This window comes from Borostomias antarcticus (assembly GCF_949987555.1).
Source record: "Borostomias antarcticus genome assembly, chromosome: 1".
Lineage (NCBI taxonomy): Eukaryota > Metazoa > Chordata > Actinopteri > Stomiiformes > Stomiidae > Borostomias > Borostomias antarcticus.
In genome coordinates this window covers 11,236,059-11,253,558 of record NC_140234.1, presented here as the reverse complement: position 1 = coordinate 11,253,558, position 17,500 = coordinate 11,236,059, and the positions used below count along the sequence as shown (strand labels likewise).

General features: G+C 46.0%; 1 protein-coding gene and 1 pseudogene across 3 annotated transcripts in view; both read left to right on the top strand.

Moving 5' to 3' along the window:
• dpf1 (double PHD fingers 1) overlaps positions 1-422 on the top strand; it is a gene marked incomplete at both ends in the record, with an annotated part of 30,278 nt that extends 29,856 nt beyond the window's left edge. For both annotated transcript variants that reach the window (XM_084435775.1, XM_084435774.1), the window contains 2 exons: positions 1-57; positions 352-422. The exon at positions 1-57 is cut by the window's left edge and continues 138 nt beyond it. In XM_084435775.1, the coding sequence (XP_084291901.1) occupies positions 1-57; positions 352-422 (128 nt within the window). The remainder of the gene's footprint in view (positions 58-351) is intronic.
• Positions 423-12,710: 12,288 nt separating this feature from the next.
• LOC311307970 (TRPM8 channel-associated factor homolog) overlaps positions 12,711-17,500 on the top strand; it is a 15,787-nt pseudogene continuing 10,997 nt past the window's right edge. The window contains exon 1 of the transcript in view: positions 12,711-12,862. The product of the transcript in view is annotated as a TRPM8 channel-associated factor homolog (transcript). The remainder of the gene's footprint in view (positions 12,863-17,500) is intronic.

Sequence of the window (17,500 nt, the reverse complement as noted above, 5' to 3'; positions counted from 1 at the left end):
GCGACCGAGGATACCACATGTACTGCCTCAGCCCGCCCATGGCCGAGCCGCCGGAGGGTAGGTGTCGTGTGTGTGTGTGTGTCGTGTGTGTGTGTGTGTGTGTGTGTGTAAGTGTGTGACTCTACCAAACTAGTTTTCTAATCCGCCCACACGACCCAGATCCAGAGCCCACCAGCATGTGGTGCATTGCGATTTGCAGTGTTTAATTAACGGTGTGTTAATTCAGCCTTCTAATGATGAGTTATCTGCTGAGCTGAACTGTTGATCCAACGCTGATTAAAGGGATAAATGAAGATTAGTTGGTTGACCTGTGGATGGGCGTGTGTGTGTGTGTGTGTGTGTGTGTTCTAGGGAGCTGGAGCTGCCATCTGTGTCTGAGACAGCTGAAGGAGAAGGCCTCGGCCTACATCACCCTCACCTAATCCGCCTGGCTACACAACCCCCCCCCCCCCCCCCCCCCTCCCTTCTACCCAACTTACCCCTCCGCCCCCTTGCCCATGTAAAGCCCCCCACCTGCCCTCAAGCTCAAGTCCAACCCCCCCAGCTGAAGCTTACTGGCCCGTTTCCATGGCAACTGCCCTCTGTTCCCAAAAGTGGACATCCCCAGTCAAAAGGAGAAAACCGTTTCCTCCAGAGACGTGACAGAGAGAGACAGACACTCTAGCTCCGCCCCCCCAGCCCGCCCCCCATGGGATCCTGAATGTTGGTGAAAAAAGAATCGCTTTTTCCCATGATGCACCGATGCACCACGCTCCACGGGATTAGGTCCCAGGTTCTGCTGTGAAAGGACGTACCGCTCCTCCAATCACCACCTCGGCCACGGTAACAGGCCCGCCCCCTCCCACGGCAGCGTCTGAACATCATTGGCCCAGCGGCCCCCAACCTCCTGAGGCCCATTGGCTCGCTCTCCCCATCTGTCTCAGAAGAGGAAGTAGTCATCGTCACGCCAGGAGGGCACATGAAGACACTCCACTCCCCTCTCTCGCTCCAAGGGCCCACTTAAAGAAAGGCCCTCTCAAGGGCCCACTTAAAGAAAGGCCCTCTCAAGGGCCCTTAGAAGACCCCTCACCAGCCTTGTCTGCCTGCCTGTGCGTGTGTGTGTGTGTGTTCTAGCTCTGGCGCCAGACAGCTGGCACACGCTATCAGGTCAGACTCCTCCCACCCCACCCCGGAGAGGGAGGGGCTAAGGTACTGATACATCCGTTGGCCTCTGGTGCATTCTGGAGTGTGTGAGCTAACCCAATGACACTCGACTCATTCTAATCTCCCAACGCCACTAAAGACAGAGAGGCGCCACAGGGTGTGTGTGTGTGTGTGTGTGTGTGTGTGTGTGTGGGGGGGGGGGGGGTTGACCAATGGGGATGGGGCATGGTACACAGCAGTGTTTTGGGGTTTGAACCCTAACAGACCCTGAACAGTGACCCCAACTGACCCCCTACTCTCCCCCCGACCACCCTCCTTATACTCTTTCTCGGATGAAATTGTCTGCGGAAAATAGCAGCTAATTCAGAACAGATTGACAGCCCCCTCTCCTAAACTGACTTTGTACGACCCCCCTTCTTCTCCTGACCGTTTCAACGACCGCCGCCTCCGAAGAGACGAACCAATCTGAGCCCTGCGCTTGACCCTGGTGGAGCTTGCTGTGTGTTTTCTGTGTGTGTAGCAAGAATGTAGGCTTGAAACTGGACATCGCAGATCTTAATGTCACAGGCCTTGTTGAGCGCACTGCCCCAAATAATGTTTTTTTTTAATGACCTTTTGTTTGTTACTTTTTGCATGGTGTTCTATTGTTTGTTTGTTTTTTAAAGATATTTGAAGTATGAAAAGTATTTATGAAAGCACACTTAATTCGCAATAATGTGTTTGTGACCCACACGGGGAGAAGTTGTGTGTGTGTGTGTGTGTGTGTGTGTGTGTGTGTGTGAGTGTGTTCAACTGAGAGCCAACCGTAGCCAACCAGGTGCTAGGTGGGACCTGTTTAAAGGCCAGGTGGGGGGGGGGGGGGGGGGGGGCAGGAAGTGGGAGGGGCTTATGAGAATCTGATTCCTGAAAACACCACCACTACTTCCTGTATTGTCGTACCATAGACCAATCAGAGCCAGCGTGTGCTGTTCCTCTTCCTGTTCCTTTTATGAACGGATGAAAAACGGATTTTCCTGAAACTAAAAAGAAACAGAAGAAATAGTGACACACTTTAGTAGAGTGAGCTCTTTACAATCACCCAGAATGCTTTGCGTGCTGTATTATAACATGCTTCATAACGAGCCAAGCTGAACAGGAAGAAAGAAGGAATGGTCATTTGGATGGGGACGCCAGCAGTACAGTATGTCTGCGAGCTTGGATCTTCTGAACCCAAAGCCCCCTGTGTGTGTGTGTGTGTGTGTGTGTGTGTGTGTGTGTGTGTCTTTAAGCTTTAAGTTGGGAGACATTTGCTGTAAATAGATTGTTGCTCTGTCAAAAAGACCAATTTTCATTTCATATCCCTGTTCCCCTTGTGCTTATCAAACTACAGAAAAAAACAATACTCATATCTTACCTACAGTACTTAATTGGAATATCTCAACTTTTGAACTACGTTTACTTTGTGTTTATACTATTTGGTGCACACTGACTTGATCAAACTTTACCAAATTGATGCACCATCGTTTTGGCTTGAGCCAACTCCATGTTTTGATAACAACTTGACTTTTGAAGATGATTTCACCTCTGTTTTTTTTTAAACGTATTTATTTGTTTTTTTAGTTGTTGACATTTTTGTACTTTTAACATTTTGCACAGTGTGTTTGTTTGCTCTCGGTGAGAATGCGTTTTGTGTGTGAAAGAGAAGGAAATACACACACTGGAATGTGCTGTCAGCGTGTCCATGGGGTCACTTACAGATCACAACAACAAGGACGAAGGAGAGACCTCTTGTTCCTGATGTTTCTCTGTGGCACCTGCCCGTCCGTGACAATACTGAGCTACTAACCAGGCGCATGGTCTACTGCCTAACCTGGCCCAGAGGGACACTCCACGGCCACCTAAGAAACCCCTTCAAGATACAGTAGATGTCCTGCAGCATGCCTCTCGGTACAAAACCAACACACCCCTGACTCATCGTTCTGAGTTCCCCCACCAAGGCCCAATCAGAGTGGTCTCTGGAGCTGATGACGTCAGACAAACCAGGCAGTGAGAGGTGATTGGTGTGTGTGTGATCTGAATATGTTCTTACTGTTGGATACTGATGGTGATTATAAAAGCCTTTACTTGGGGAGTTTTCCTGGGACTTGGGAGGAGAACTATAGTCTTGATTGTACTAGCTGGGGTCGGGGAGGGCGAGGGTTATGCATGCTGGGGTACATGAACTTTGACCCCAGGATGTGGACAGACTGACGGAGGAGGAAGGGGGGAACCTGCCCGCCCCCCCCCCCTCCTCTCCCCAGCGCCCATGACCCCAATCTCTAGGGTCAGGGGTCATATCGGTGTGGTTTGGAGTTCAGACTTCGGCCTGTCCTCCCAGAAAGAAGCAGGATCTGAGCCCCTCTTGTACATTGTTGTGTTGTGATCTTGCTTGCACTTTTTCTTCCACAAATATGAAACTGCTTGTGTGTGTGTGTGCGTGCGCGTGTGTGCGTGTGTGTGTGAATGCACATGTTCTTTTCTGTTTTTTCTTTCTCTCTCTGTAACCGTCTGTTGAAAAACAAACACTGGATCAAGTGACTTTTGTTTGTATTGTTTATTTTGTTTGTATTTACCCAGAGCGAGATCCAATCATGCTGGATATTGTTGCTCACCCCCCTCCCTCCCTCACGTCTGCCACTGAATGCTTTGAAATATCGACTGCAGCGCTCGTCAGTCATTCACTGTAAATTCATCAGGCTTTGTCAAGGCGCCGCTACCTCCATTGTTTCTTTCTCTGCTCTCCTGACTCATTTTTTCCATTAAAAAGATGAGAAATAAAAAAAAAATGTTCCTGAATTGTTGTCTGTGGTGTGTGTGTGTGTGTTACTGTAGATGCGTACAGTATGAACGTATCAGACAAAGCGTTCCCATGGTTGTAGTTGTTATGGGAAACGGGGTGTGATCCACCCTCCTACTTTTCTGTTTTCACAGATTTATTCTAGAGATTTACCACAGTGTGTGTGTGCCTGTGTGTGAAAGCATTTTATATCATGTTTATCCCTAATATACTGTAATGTATTTCATGCTATGTGTACTGTAGTGCTGTATGTGTATAAGCCCTGTGTGTGTGTGTGTGTGTAAGAAAGAGTGTGTGTGTAGGTAGTCTGTATTTGCAGTAGTTTGAGGATGATGGTGTGTGTATGTGTGTGTGTGTGTGTGTGTGTTAGTAGTCTGTATTTACAGTAGTTTGAGGATGATGGTGTGTGTATGTGTGTGTTAGTAGTCTGTATTTGCAGTAGTTTGAGGATGATGGTGTGTGTATGTGTGTGTGTGTGTGTGTGTGTGTTAGTAGTCTGTATTAACAGTAGTTTGAGGATGATGGTGTGTTTATGTGTGTGTGTGTGTGTGTGTGTGTTAGTAGTCTGTATTTTGGAGACCGGGTATCCATCATGGCAGGTGGATGGACACCTGGCCAGGCTTGACAAGTGAAGCAGATCATAAATCCCATCTCCCGTCCCTCCGAGCAGCGCAGTCAGAACCAGTGCACTCCCCTCCTCGGGGGACGAGGGTATTTTTAACAATATCCTGGAAACCCATTCCTCCATCCATCTCCTGGAACCGGTCCCACCCCATCCCAAATTCTTTACACCTCCAATACCCGCACACACACATGCACGCACACTCTCTCTCTCTCACACTCACAGACACACACACACACACACACACACACACACACAGACACACACCCTTATCCAAAAATCTGTTCTGGCCCCAACCTCCCTCCACCTACCCAGGTTCATTACTCTGACCCCAGTTTCTCTTTCTGCTATCTCCAAGGATGTCTGTTCTGTGTGTGTGTGTGTGTGTGTGTGTGTGTGTGGATGGATAGTAGTGTAATGTATGTGTGTTACACTGTATGTGTGTGGCTATACTACAGTGTGTGTATGTGTGAGTGTGTGTGTGTGTGTGTGTGTGTGTGTGGGTGGGTAAGGGGGGTGTAGAGGGGTGTGTGTGTCTGTGTGTGTGTGTGTGTGTGTGTGTGTGTGTGTGTGTGTGTGAGGGGGGGGGGGGGGGTTGGGTTGAGTCTTCCAGCCAATTACCACATCCACCAGACAGACTCAGACTGCCTCCGCAACCAGCCAATGAGAGAAGGGCTGCGCACTGCCAGGCCGGAGGTGGTTGCCATGGTAACTCCGGGCCTGTTTGCATGGAGGATGATGGAAGAGTGATGGATTACAGTAATAGGAAAGAGAGAGGGGGGGGGTGCTCATACATAAAGATATTGTATGTATGAAAGATATGTATGGATGCATCTGAAATGAATTTACGTTTATATTGTAGAACGAGAGCGAGAGAGAGAAAGAGAGAGAAACAGAGAGAGAGAGGGAGAGAAAGAGAGAGAAACAGAGAGAGAGAGAGAGAAAGAGAGGGGGTTTAATAATGGTGGGTTTGAATTTTACCTTTTTCTTCATTTCTCCTCTGTCTGGTGTGAGCCGGCTGCCCTTGGAGCAGATAAGGCTTCCGGAACATTCTGGCAGAGCTTGACCATTGTCTCCTCACAGCACCCAGACAAGACAGGCTCTCAGACAGACGCAGAACTGTAGATATACCTGGCAACGTCTAAAACACACACAGACCTGTAGCTAAAATTACACTACTAAACCCTGCTCCCATCCAAGACCCCATTCAAACACACTATGACCCACTGTACCACCCAAATCACTGTGGCATGTATATTAACGAATGAGTCACAAGCTGGAAAAGGTATTTTCAGCAAATATATCAAGTAGAAAATACATAAAATAGATGGTACATGATGTATATCTCATAAAATAGATGGTACATGATGTATATCTCATAAAATAGATGGTACATGATGTATATCTCAGCATATACTTTGTACTGTATGTCAAGCAGTCTAGAGTGAGTGTACAGTCTAGAGTGAGTGTACAGTCTAGAGAGTGCATCAGCAGCAACAGCATTCTGCGTCCTTATATGACTAGGGAAGGGTTGAGTCATCCCCTCCAGACTCACATGTCGCAGAGTGAAGCACCCAGACAACATACAGTATATGTGCTAACACAGTACTGTACAGTATATGTGCTAACACAGTACTGTACAGTATATGTGCTAATACAGTACTGTGTTACACTATGTGTGAAGTGATGATTCCCCACTTTGTTCTATTAAAAAATAATTATTGGTATCTAATCACGTTTAAAGAGTATGACTATTAAAGTAATGATCCACTGTAATACTGTACATTAGTCAGATTAAAAGTATTATCTAGGCAGGATCCATATGACACAGGGACCATCGCAGGCAATTAAGACTCATAATAGCTTAATCAATGGCGAGACCCTGATCAATGGGAATCTACAGGAATGTCTGAGATCTCACAGTTCTAGTTGTGACAGACGAACAAAGTGGATATTAGACACATCTGTCATGATGAGGCGGGTTAATTACCTTTAATCTGTCATTCAAATCACACGCTCTCTTTAATGGGGGTGGTGGAGTCGGGCTGTATGCTATTGAAGCGTCACTCACTGTGACACCACAGAGCGAGACAGCAGATACAACCGTCTTCCTCTCTCACATTACATTGCAGCCATTTAGCAAATACTCTGAGCTGTGCTCATACATTCTAATTTTAAGGAAAAGCCTTGAGAATAACAGAGAGATGGATAATTGAATGCATAAATACTTGTTCTGTCTGGAATGTTGTCCCATGGGATACAACAAGCCTTATCGTTGGACCCCTGAAATCATGAGGTAACTGCACCACCTAGTGGTAAACTATGAAAACAACAGCTGCTCTTTGACAGAATTAACCCAAGCAATGCTTCGTACTGTAAGCAGCCTGGTGAGACCAGATTGCCATAAGACAGGCATGAAGGCAGGCAGGCCGACAGACAGACAAACAGAATCAATTGGCAGAGAGACACCAAGACAGACAGGCAGGCAGCAGTGACAGACAATCAGAATTAATTGGCAGAGAGACAGACAGACAGACAGCAGTTACAGATAACCTGTTTTCTTTATCAAAAATGAAGTCTCCGACGTACTTCAGGCGAGACACGGAGTCAACGCTGGACTAATCTTCAGAGGCTAATCAGTCACACCCCGTATGACGCAACCCACCAGCTGACTGTCAGCTGTCATAGCATTGGTTCAGCTCGCTAGAGCGCCTGTATTTAAAGGACAATGCTCGTTTTTGACAACCTGGACCTTATTTAAGACAAATTATAAGACGTTTGACTCACCGAGATCACTTTGGTGTAGTTCGGAGGCATGTAGAAGAAATTTAAAATCCAGCGCGAGCCAGTATATCCATGTAATGGCGGTGGTCGGGGCACTTAGAATGCAGTTTCTAAAAATCTATTTTCTGCCACGAAACGGTTGTTTTCATCAATCTGTCTTGATGAATCGCTAGTTGTGCTTACATAGAGCATAGGCCTGTTGTGGTTTTCACATGCCATGATCTTTAGAAACGTCTTTCGATATGAAATAGCTTCCTCACTTGCTCCAGCACTAATGCGCACAGCGCGCAATCGTTGCTCCAGCACGCTGTGCGCATGCGTGCTGGAGCAAGTGAGGAAGCTATTAAGTGTCTAAAGACGTTTCTAAAGATCATATTACAGAGGCATGTGAAACAGGCCTATGCTCTATGTAAGCACAACTAGCGATTCATCAAGACAGATTGATGAAAACAACCGTTTCGCGGCAGAAAATAGATTTTTAAAAACTGCATTCTAAGTGCCCCGACCACCGCCATCGTCAAACGTAAGACGTCAAACGTCTTATAATATGTCGTAAATAAGGTCCAGGGGCCTCATTTATAAACATTGCGTAGAATCCACGTAACTAAGTTAGCTTAGCTAAGTGATTACTAAAATATACGCACAAAAAATCTCCGATTTATAAAACGCTGCGTATCACAACCCATGTTCACTCAGGCACGCCTACGCCAGCTGCCCTTTATAAATCACAATCAACACTTAACTTGCCGCACGTGAACGCGCGTTCTGATCACACCCCAATTAACGCCCACAATTGCCTATAAATGGGTCAATTCACAGACACATCCAAAGCAATGCCGACATTATTTCGTGATTAGGCTACGGTGGCGATTGATTCCGTTTAAACTGTGTGACACATTGGAGGGTTTCTTGCAGCGACCGATGTATTTATTATTCAATTTGTCATGTGTTTCGCAGACTTTCCCGAGTTTCATCTCTCTGCCATCAGAGTCGCGTTTTCCCCTTTCTCCAGAAACGTGCTTATCGTAGTTAAAGGAGGGTCGAAGTTTGCGTAGAGTTACGCACACCTTCCGCCAACTTATCGCTCAGCTCGTTTTTTATGAATACCGAAAGTTGCGTAGGAAGTTGATCAGCATGGGTTACGCACGCTTTTGTACTTACGCAACGTTTATAAATGAGGCCCCAGGTTGTCAAAAACGAGCATTGTCCTTTAAGCTGTCAAAACACGTCATTGCTCGTTCTGGCCATACTGCTGATCGCTCGTATCTGCGCACTCGCTGCTTCCGCGTCTCTGCTCTCGCGTTCCGTGCTCATGTTTGTGTTTTGGTGCGTTTGCTACCTGCTGCCCGCGATGTCCTCGCCGCTTCCGCGTTCTCTGCTTGCATTCCGTGCTCACGTCTGTGTTGGTGCGTTTTTTTCTGCCTGCTGCCCACGTCGTCCTCTCCGGTCCGTGATTTGGGGGTCCGTTTGGTGGCATCGTGGAGCGCCGGCTTCCGAGGCCGAGGTGCACGTCCCTCTGTAGCACCGTCCTGCCATAATTGCTTATGGTTCAGTTGCGGCGCGTTGCTCGCATAGCTTGCGTTGGGAGTTTGGAAGTCCATTTGAAGGGTTGCCTCCGCCGCCGGCCACTGGGTTTCATTCATGAGCCGCTGATGTCGCGGGTTGTCCATGCCTCGTCTGCCGCAATTACTCAACTGTCATAACGTACGCCGGGTGCTATTCACCATTGAAATGTTTGCAGTTTCGGGCGTGATTGTGCCCGTGTGGATTCTCGTTAATTAATCAGTTCATCAAAGTCCTCCCCTCGTGGCTTGTTTCGTGGGTTCGCTGGCTGGTGCTGGCTGCATGACAGTACTGCTCGCTTGCTAGCTAGCTGACGTTCGTCAAGGTTCCTGTATTGCACATAGGGGCATCGTTATGTTTAGATTGCTAATACTAGCTGAATGATTCTCGCGTTTCAATTTTGTTGCAGCCCGAGGGTTCCAGCAGAACTGCTGCTCTACTCGCTAGCACCCATGGTTTGCGAGTGCTGCCACGCAGCTGGCGTTAGCCGTTCGGTGTAGCTAATGCTAGCTGGGTCCGTTCAATCAATCAATCAAGCTTTATTCGTATAGCGCATTTCATACCCAGAGGCAACTCGATACGCTTTACAGAGACATGGGAGGTGGGTATACGACCCACCCCTGCATATTCTGGTAGGGACCTGACATTCAGGATCGCATTGAAATAGCTTCCGGAGAAAAGGCTGGCTCGCCTGTCTAGTAGGCCTGGATAGTTTAGCCGAATTGCCTTCAGCCCTGTCCAAACCTAGTTCGGAGACAACGACAACGATGATGCACCTTACCAATTGTTGTACCAATTAGCTTTCTAAATAGTTTGGGTCGGTGGCATCAGGCTGCCGCCATGGTTAGGACAACGTAATGTAAATTGTGCATTGTAATCAATTTAGTACAAGCCATTATGCTCTGCAATCTGCTGTGTGCGTGTGACTATCATGGATGTGGTAAAACGCAGTGCTTATTCTTTTCCACCATTTACGTTCGTCGCCTGCACCTCCGCAGTGTTTGGGGCAAGGTTTACGGGTTTTATTTCTTCATTTAAAAGGAATGTATGCTACGCTTTTGCGCTTCAATGTCGGATGTGTCATTATACGCTGCGTTTGGAATCCTGCAATTGCCTCTTCGCATTTAGCCTCGGTGGTCTAGGGAACGTTTTCTCTTCTGTGATAACGATGCACCGTGAATATTATCAACCATGATCGTTCGAACATTCCGTTCATTAATAATTCATGCGCTGCCTCACATGGCTGTCCGGGCAGGGGAACTTCTTTTCCACGCGTCCTCGTCCCCGGCGTCAACAATCGAATCGCTGACTCGCTGTCCCTGTTTGATTTACAGAAGTTCCGCAGACTGTGCCCGGCTGCGGCCCCGTCTTGCCTGGTCTGCCCTCCTTCAGTGGATGGTTCTGGACCAAACGATGCCCTCGTGCCCTCCTGTAATCCGCTGCCCAATACATGAGAGCTGGTCTAGTCAAGACCACTTTAACCAATACGACTGCATGGTCTCGTTTCACTGCATTCTGCTCCACATTTGATGTACCCCTATGCCCGTTAACATTTCGGTTTTATCAGCATTTATAGTCTGTGTTGGACCAGACGGCTGCGGCCTCAGTCGGTTAAAATTGTCGTAGCATGTGTACAATTTCGCATGCGCTGCCTGGACCCCTTCATCGGCATACGAACGCTACCTCAGGCCCGGCGTCCAGGCCGTTTTGGATGCTCGGAGCGATGAGCTGACGGTAACCGAGTTGTGTTGTGTCACTGCGGATTTCACGTGGTTCGTGCGGGCGTGGCCTTATTTAAAATGCATAGTGTAATTGCTCGTGAAACTATTAATTAATAAACTCTTAGTAATTACTGCATTTATTAATACAATTAGAATTAATATTGGCTGATAATTTTAAATATATATTTTAATGAACTTATACATCCATGGTGAAACGGCACGTTCATTGGTTAAGAGCTCCCCCTGCTGGCTATTCAGGTTCTTACAAGCTGCAATTGGCTTACCCATCCTAGTCAGCGCTCCGCCGACCCCCTCATGTAACACGTGGGCCTCGGAGCTGCCGGCGCGTTCATCTTAATTATCGCCTAAAATTATCGAGTGGAAGCTAGTGCTCCCACTCGGAGCTGCCGGTGTGTTTGTTTTGGGGGGTATTGCTGCATTCTTCTGCTATTCCACTATGCGTCGGCTAGTGGAAGCCAGGGTAGACACTAGCTGGTCTCTGTGGCTCTCCGTGGTGACCGTGGGCAGAATCATCTTCGAAGGGCCATCCAGCGGTCCCTCTGGTCACCACGGAGGCAGAGACACTAGGCTGTATCTCCTTCGGACTCCACGAAGCGCTGGCCCGTGGAGGCCAGGGACTATAATGTACAGCAGTCCTCCTGTGGCGCTCTTTTACGGTCTTAGTGGGCTGAGTTACCTCCGAGCGTCTTCCCGATCGCGGCCCACTCTGATCGTCATAGAGGCAGGGGGCTAGATGCCGTTCCCTCTTCTGGCCCGGCACTCTGGGCCAAGCGGCCCAGAGGGGGGGAACATCTAGATTGCCGCTTTCCACATGCGTGGAAGGCAGGGGGCCCCCCGAACAGATCACATCGCCAAAATTCATATGTGTAAAAAAAAGTAATATGCTGTACATATTATTGCATGCTAATAAATGGGTCAATTTAGACTAAAGTGATCTCGACTGAAACATATGAGATTGGGGAGTTTAAGGCATGGAAGGGGTTTTCCAGAATAGACTTCAGTTTATCCCTCATCCTCCTCTCCACCACAGTCTCCAGGCTGTCCAGTTGTTGCCCCACAAAAGAGCTGGCCCTCCTCACCAGCTTGTTGATGGCTGGTGCTGCTCCCCAGCAGGCCACGGCAAAGAACAGTGTGCTGGCTACAACGGACTGGTAGAACATCTGCAGCAGCCTGCTACACACATAGAAGGAGTCCTGAGCCTCCTGAGGAAGAACAGAACATCTCTCACTGGGCCGCTCACACACTGGGCCGGTCTCTCACTGGGCCGCTCACACACTGGACCGCTTGCACACTGAGCCGCTCGCACACTAGGCAACTCGCACACTGGGCCGCTCACACACTGGACCGCTCACACACTGGGCCGCTCACACACTGGACCACTCGCACACTGAGCCGCTCGCACACTAGGCAACTCGCACACTGGGCCGCTCTGGACCGCTCACACACTGGACTGCTCTCATACACTGGACTACTCGCACGCTGGGCCGCTCACACACTGGACCGCTCACACACTGGGCCGTTCTAGGCTGCTCGCACACTGGACTGCTCGCAAGCTGGACCGCTCTGGGCCGCTCACACACTGGGCCGCTCTGGGCCGCTCACACTCTGGGCCGCTCACACACTGGGCCGCTCTGGGCCGCTCACACACTGGGCCGCTCTGGGCCGCTCACACACTGGGCCGCTCTGGGCCGCTCACACACTGGACGGCTCTGGGCCGCTCACACACTGGACGGCTCTGGGCCGCTCACACACTGGACAGCTCTGGGCCGCTCACACACTGGGCCGCTCTGGGCCGCTCACACACTGGGCCGCTCTGGACCGCTCGCACACTGGGGTCTGGGTCAACCAAGCGCCTACTCTAACTAGCAAGAATTAGCAATGAAGCATTTTGTCATATTTTGCTGGAGGATTTTGGAGGATGCCCAAAACGCCAGAGGTCCGTCACCAAAGCAGACTCTTCTGCTAGTGCTAAACATCGGTAAGTGACAGGATGAATATTTTATTATAATACAATTATTGTTGTGGGTGTCAATCCTCCCCAGTTAGCAGTGCCAAGGACCACCTGCTGCTGAATTTGGGCTCGGAGCTGTACAAGGCATGCCCCTGATGCCCTCCTGCCATACCTGATCAAGGACCGGCCTGTCATGCCGGTGCTGTACAATGCCAAGATCAAGCTCAGCACCAAGACCGCAGGTGAGGTTTACATTTAAATGTTAGAAGTGTATCTTAGGGCTTTATTTAATTTATTATAATGCCGTAAAGTACTGTTTTTTATTTTGTGTATGTTGTCGTTGCCGCCTAACCCCCTAATACTATTACCCAATAATATTACATTCCTAAGTTACTTGGCTTAAGCTACTATCCTGGGATGGAGTCTATTTCCTCCACTTAACCGTCTCTTTACTTCTCCTACAATAGTTAACTTCCTCCCATTCTAAAAGCTACTGTATCAATCTAGTGAGGTCTTCCTGAACAGTCTTTAGAACTTGGAACTGGTAAATTATCGAATACAAAGATCATGCTTACCAAGGCAAACAGTAGAGGTGTCTTTAAAAGTTATGTCTGTCTAGTTGTGCTGATCAGCTCAGATGAACGATCTGTCTACTGTAAGTTGTTGTGTCTAAACGCTTCTTTCTGCCTTGTATTTATGCTAGTATAGGGGTCCCCAGGTTTATGCTTTTGTGAACATAGTTCACAGTTTTTATCAATGAACATTCCCTGTTGTACCATCTAATCTCTCGTATAAGTACACAATTACTGTACATAACTTCTTTAGTACAGTATGTAGCTGGACACAAACTTACACAAACACCATTCTCAGTTTCTGGAGCCATATCTGAGATATCTAAGCTTCTATAGAAGTATTCTGCCAAAAAGTCTTTTAACACGGTTCCCTTAGGAACTCAGAGTCATCGCTGCTCTTACACTAGAACTATCAAGGCTCCACTAGATTTGGCGGTCATGAGGTCATGAACCCTGCAGATAATCCTATTCTTGCTCAGTAAGAATGCCCCTTACTCACTGGATGGTTTTGGGCTGTAGGACCAAGTACTTGTCACAGTATGGATTGTTTTAACCCAAGTCCAGGTATCTCTAAAAATCTGTGTAGACACACATGGGTTCCACAGGCCGATGGGTACCGAGAAAATATTGCGGTCAACAGGGTCATCCATATCTGCTTCATCATATTCTAGGCTGTTGCTTGTATTCTCCCTCTGTAATGGCGTCAAAATAAATAGTCTCACAGCATGTTGGTGGGGCAGCTGGAAGTGCCGGGCTCAGTATGGTTTCATACTGTAGGTAACGCTCACTAGAGAGGGCGTTTCATCCGTCTGCTCTGCTCTAGTGTTTGAACACCCTGGGAGGTCCTCAGACTCCTGTTTTATCTCTGCTTCTCTTCTCTTCTCTCTTGTATCTGGTGCATTTTACAACCTTGCTTTCATTTTTCTCCACTGCTGAAACGTCAAATTTCCCCCTGGGGCATCAATTAAGCATCTTCCTGTTTCAACTACTCTATAAACAGATCTGTTGCTTCTTCTGACTGTTCCTTATAGTATACTCATCCTGACTGTTCCTTATAGTATACTCATCCTGACTGTTCCTTATAGTATACTCATCCTGACTGTTCCTTATAGTATACTCATCCTGACTGTTCCTTATAGTATACTCATCCTGTCTGTTCCTTATAGTATACTCATCCTGACTGTTCCTTATAGTATACTCATCCTGACTGTTTCTTATAGTATACTCATCCTGACTGTTCCTTATAGTATACTCATCCTGACTGTTTCTTATAGTATACTCATCCTGACTGTTCCTTATAGTATACTCATCCTGACTGTTCCTTATAGTATACTCATCCTGTCTGTTCCTTATAGTATACTCATCCTGACTGTTCCTTATAGTATACTCATCCTGACTGTTCCTTATAGTATACTCATCCTGACTGTTCCTTATAGTATACTCATCCTGACTGTTCCTTATAGTATACTCATCCTGACTGTTCCTTATAGTATACTCATCCTGTCTGTTTCTTATAGTATACTCATCCTGTCTGTTCCTTATAGTATACTCATCCTGACTGTTCCTTATAGTATACTCATCCTGACTGTTCCTTATAGTATACTCATCCTGTCTGTTCCTTATAGTATACTCATCCTGACTGTTCCTTATAGTATACTCATCCTGACTGTTCCTTAAAGTATACTCATCCTGTCTGTTCCTTATAGTATACTCATCCTGTCTGTTCCTTATAGTATACTCATCCTGACTGTTCCTTAATGTATACTCATCCTGTCTGTTCCTTATAGTATACTCATCCTGACTGTTCCTTATAGTATACTCATCCTGACTGTTCCTTATAGTATACTCATCCTGTCTGTTCCTTATAGTATACTCATCTGACTGTTCCTTATAGTATACTCATCCTGTCTGTTCCTTATAGTATACTCATCCTGACTGTTCCTTATAGTATACTCATCCTGACTGTTCCTTATAGTATACTCATCCTGACTGTTCCTTATAGTATACTCATCCTGACTGTTCCTTATAGTATACTCATCCTGACTGTTCCTTATAGTATACTCATCTGACTGTTCCTTATAGTATACTTATCCTGTCTGTTCCTTATAGTATACTCATCCTGACTGTTCCTTATAGTTTACTCATCCTGTCTGTTCCTTATAGTATACTCATCCTGACTGTTCCTTAATGTATACTCATCCTGACTGTTCCTTATAGTATACTCATCCTGACTGTTCCTTATAGTATACTCATCCTGACTGTTCCTTATAGTTTACTCATCCTGTCTGTTCCTTATAGTATACTCATCCTGACTGTTCCTTATAGTATACTCATCCTGACTGTTCCTTATAGTATACTCATCTGACTGTTCCTTATAGTATACTTATCCTGACTGTTCCTTATAGTATACTCATCCTGACTGTTCCTTATCGTATACTCATCCTGTCTGTTCCTTATAGTATACTCATCCTGACTGTTCCTTATAGTATACTTATCCTGACTGTTCCTTATGGTATACTCATCCTGTCTGTTCCTTATGGTATACTCATCCTGACTGTTCCTTATAGTATACTCATCCTGTCTGTTCCTTATAGTATACTCATCCTGTCTGTTCCTTATAGTATACTCATCTTGACTGTTCCTTATAGTATACTCATCCTGTCTGTTCCTTATAGTATACTCATCCTGTCTGTTCCTTATAGTATACTAATCCTGACTGTTCCTTATAGTATACTCATCCTGTCTGTTCCTTATAGTATACTCATCTTGACTGTGCCTTATAGTATACTCATCCTGTCTGTTCCTTATAGTATACTCATCCTGTCTGTTCCTTATAGTATACTCATCCTGTCTGTTCCTTATAGTATACTCATCCTGACTGTTCCTTATAGTATACTCATCCTGACTGTTCCTTATAGTATACTCATCCTGACTGTTCCTTATAGTATACTCATCCTGACTGTTCCTTATAGTATACTCATCCTGACTGTTCCTTATAGTATACTCATCCTGTCTGTTCCTTATAGTATACTAATCCTGACTGTTCCTTATAGTATACTCATCCTGACTGTTCCTTGTAGTATACTCATCCTGACTGTTCCTTATAGTATACTCATCCTGACTGTTCCTTAGTATACTCATCCTGACTGTTCCTTATAGTATACTCATCCTGTCTGTTCCTTATAGTATACTCATCCTGACTGTTCCTTATAGTATACTCATCCTGACTGTTCCTTATAGTATACTCATCATGTCTGTTCCTTATAGTATACTCATCCTGACTGTTCCTTATAGTATACTCATCCTGACTGTTCCTTATAGTATACTCATCCTGACTGTTCCTTAGTATAATCATCCTGACTGTTCCTTATAGTATACTCATCCTGTCTGTTCCTTATAGTATACTCATCCTGACTGTTCCTTATAGTATACTCATCTTGACTGTGCCTTATAGTATACTCATCCTGACTGTTCCTTATAGTATACTCATCCTGACTGTTCCTTATAGTATACTCATCCTGTCTGTTCCTTATAGTATACTCATCCTGACTGTTCCTTATAGTATACTCATCCTGACTGTTCCTTATAGTATACTCATCCTGACTGTTCCTTATAGTATACTCATCCTGACTGTTCCTTATAGCATACTCATCCTGACTGTTCCTTATAGTATACTCATCCTGTCTGTTCCTTATAGTATACTAATCCTGACTGTTCCTTATAGTATACTCATCCTGACTGTTCCTTATAGTATACTCATCCTGTCTGTTCCTTATAGTATACTCATCCTGACTGTTCCTTATAGTATACTCATCCTGACTGTTCCTTATAGTATACTCATCCTGACTGTTCCTTATAGTATACTCATCTGACTGTTCCTTATAGTATACTTATCCTGTCTGTTCCTTATAGTATACTCATCCTGACTGTTCCTTATAGTTTACTCATCCTGTCTGTTCCTTATAGTATACTCATCCTGACTGTTCCTTAATGTATACTCATCCTGACTGTTCCTTATAGTATACTCATCCTGACTGTTCCTTATAGTATACTCATCCTGACTGTTCCTTATAGTTTACTCATCCTGACTGTTCCTTATAGTTTACTCATCCTGTCTGTTCCTTATAGTATACTCATCCTGACTGTTCCTTAATGTATACTCATCCTGACTGTTCCTTATAGTATACTCATCTGACTGTTCCTTATAGTATACTTATCCTGACTGTTCCTTATAGTATACTCATCCTGACTGTTCCTTAGTATACTCATCCTGACTGTTCCTTATAGTATACTCATCCTGTCTGTTCC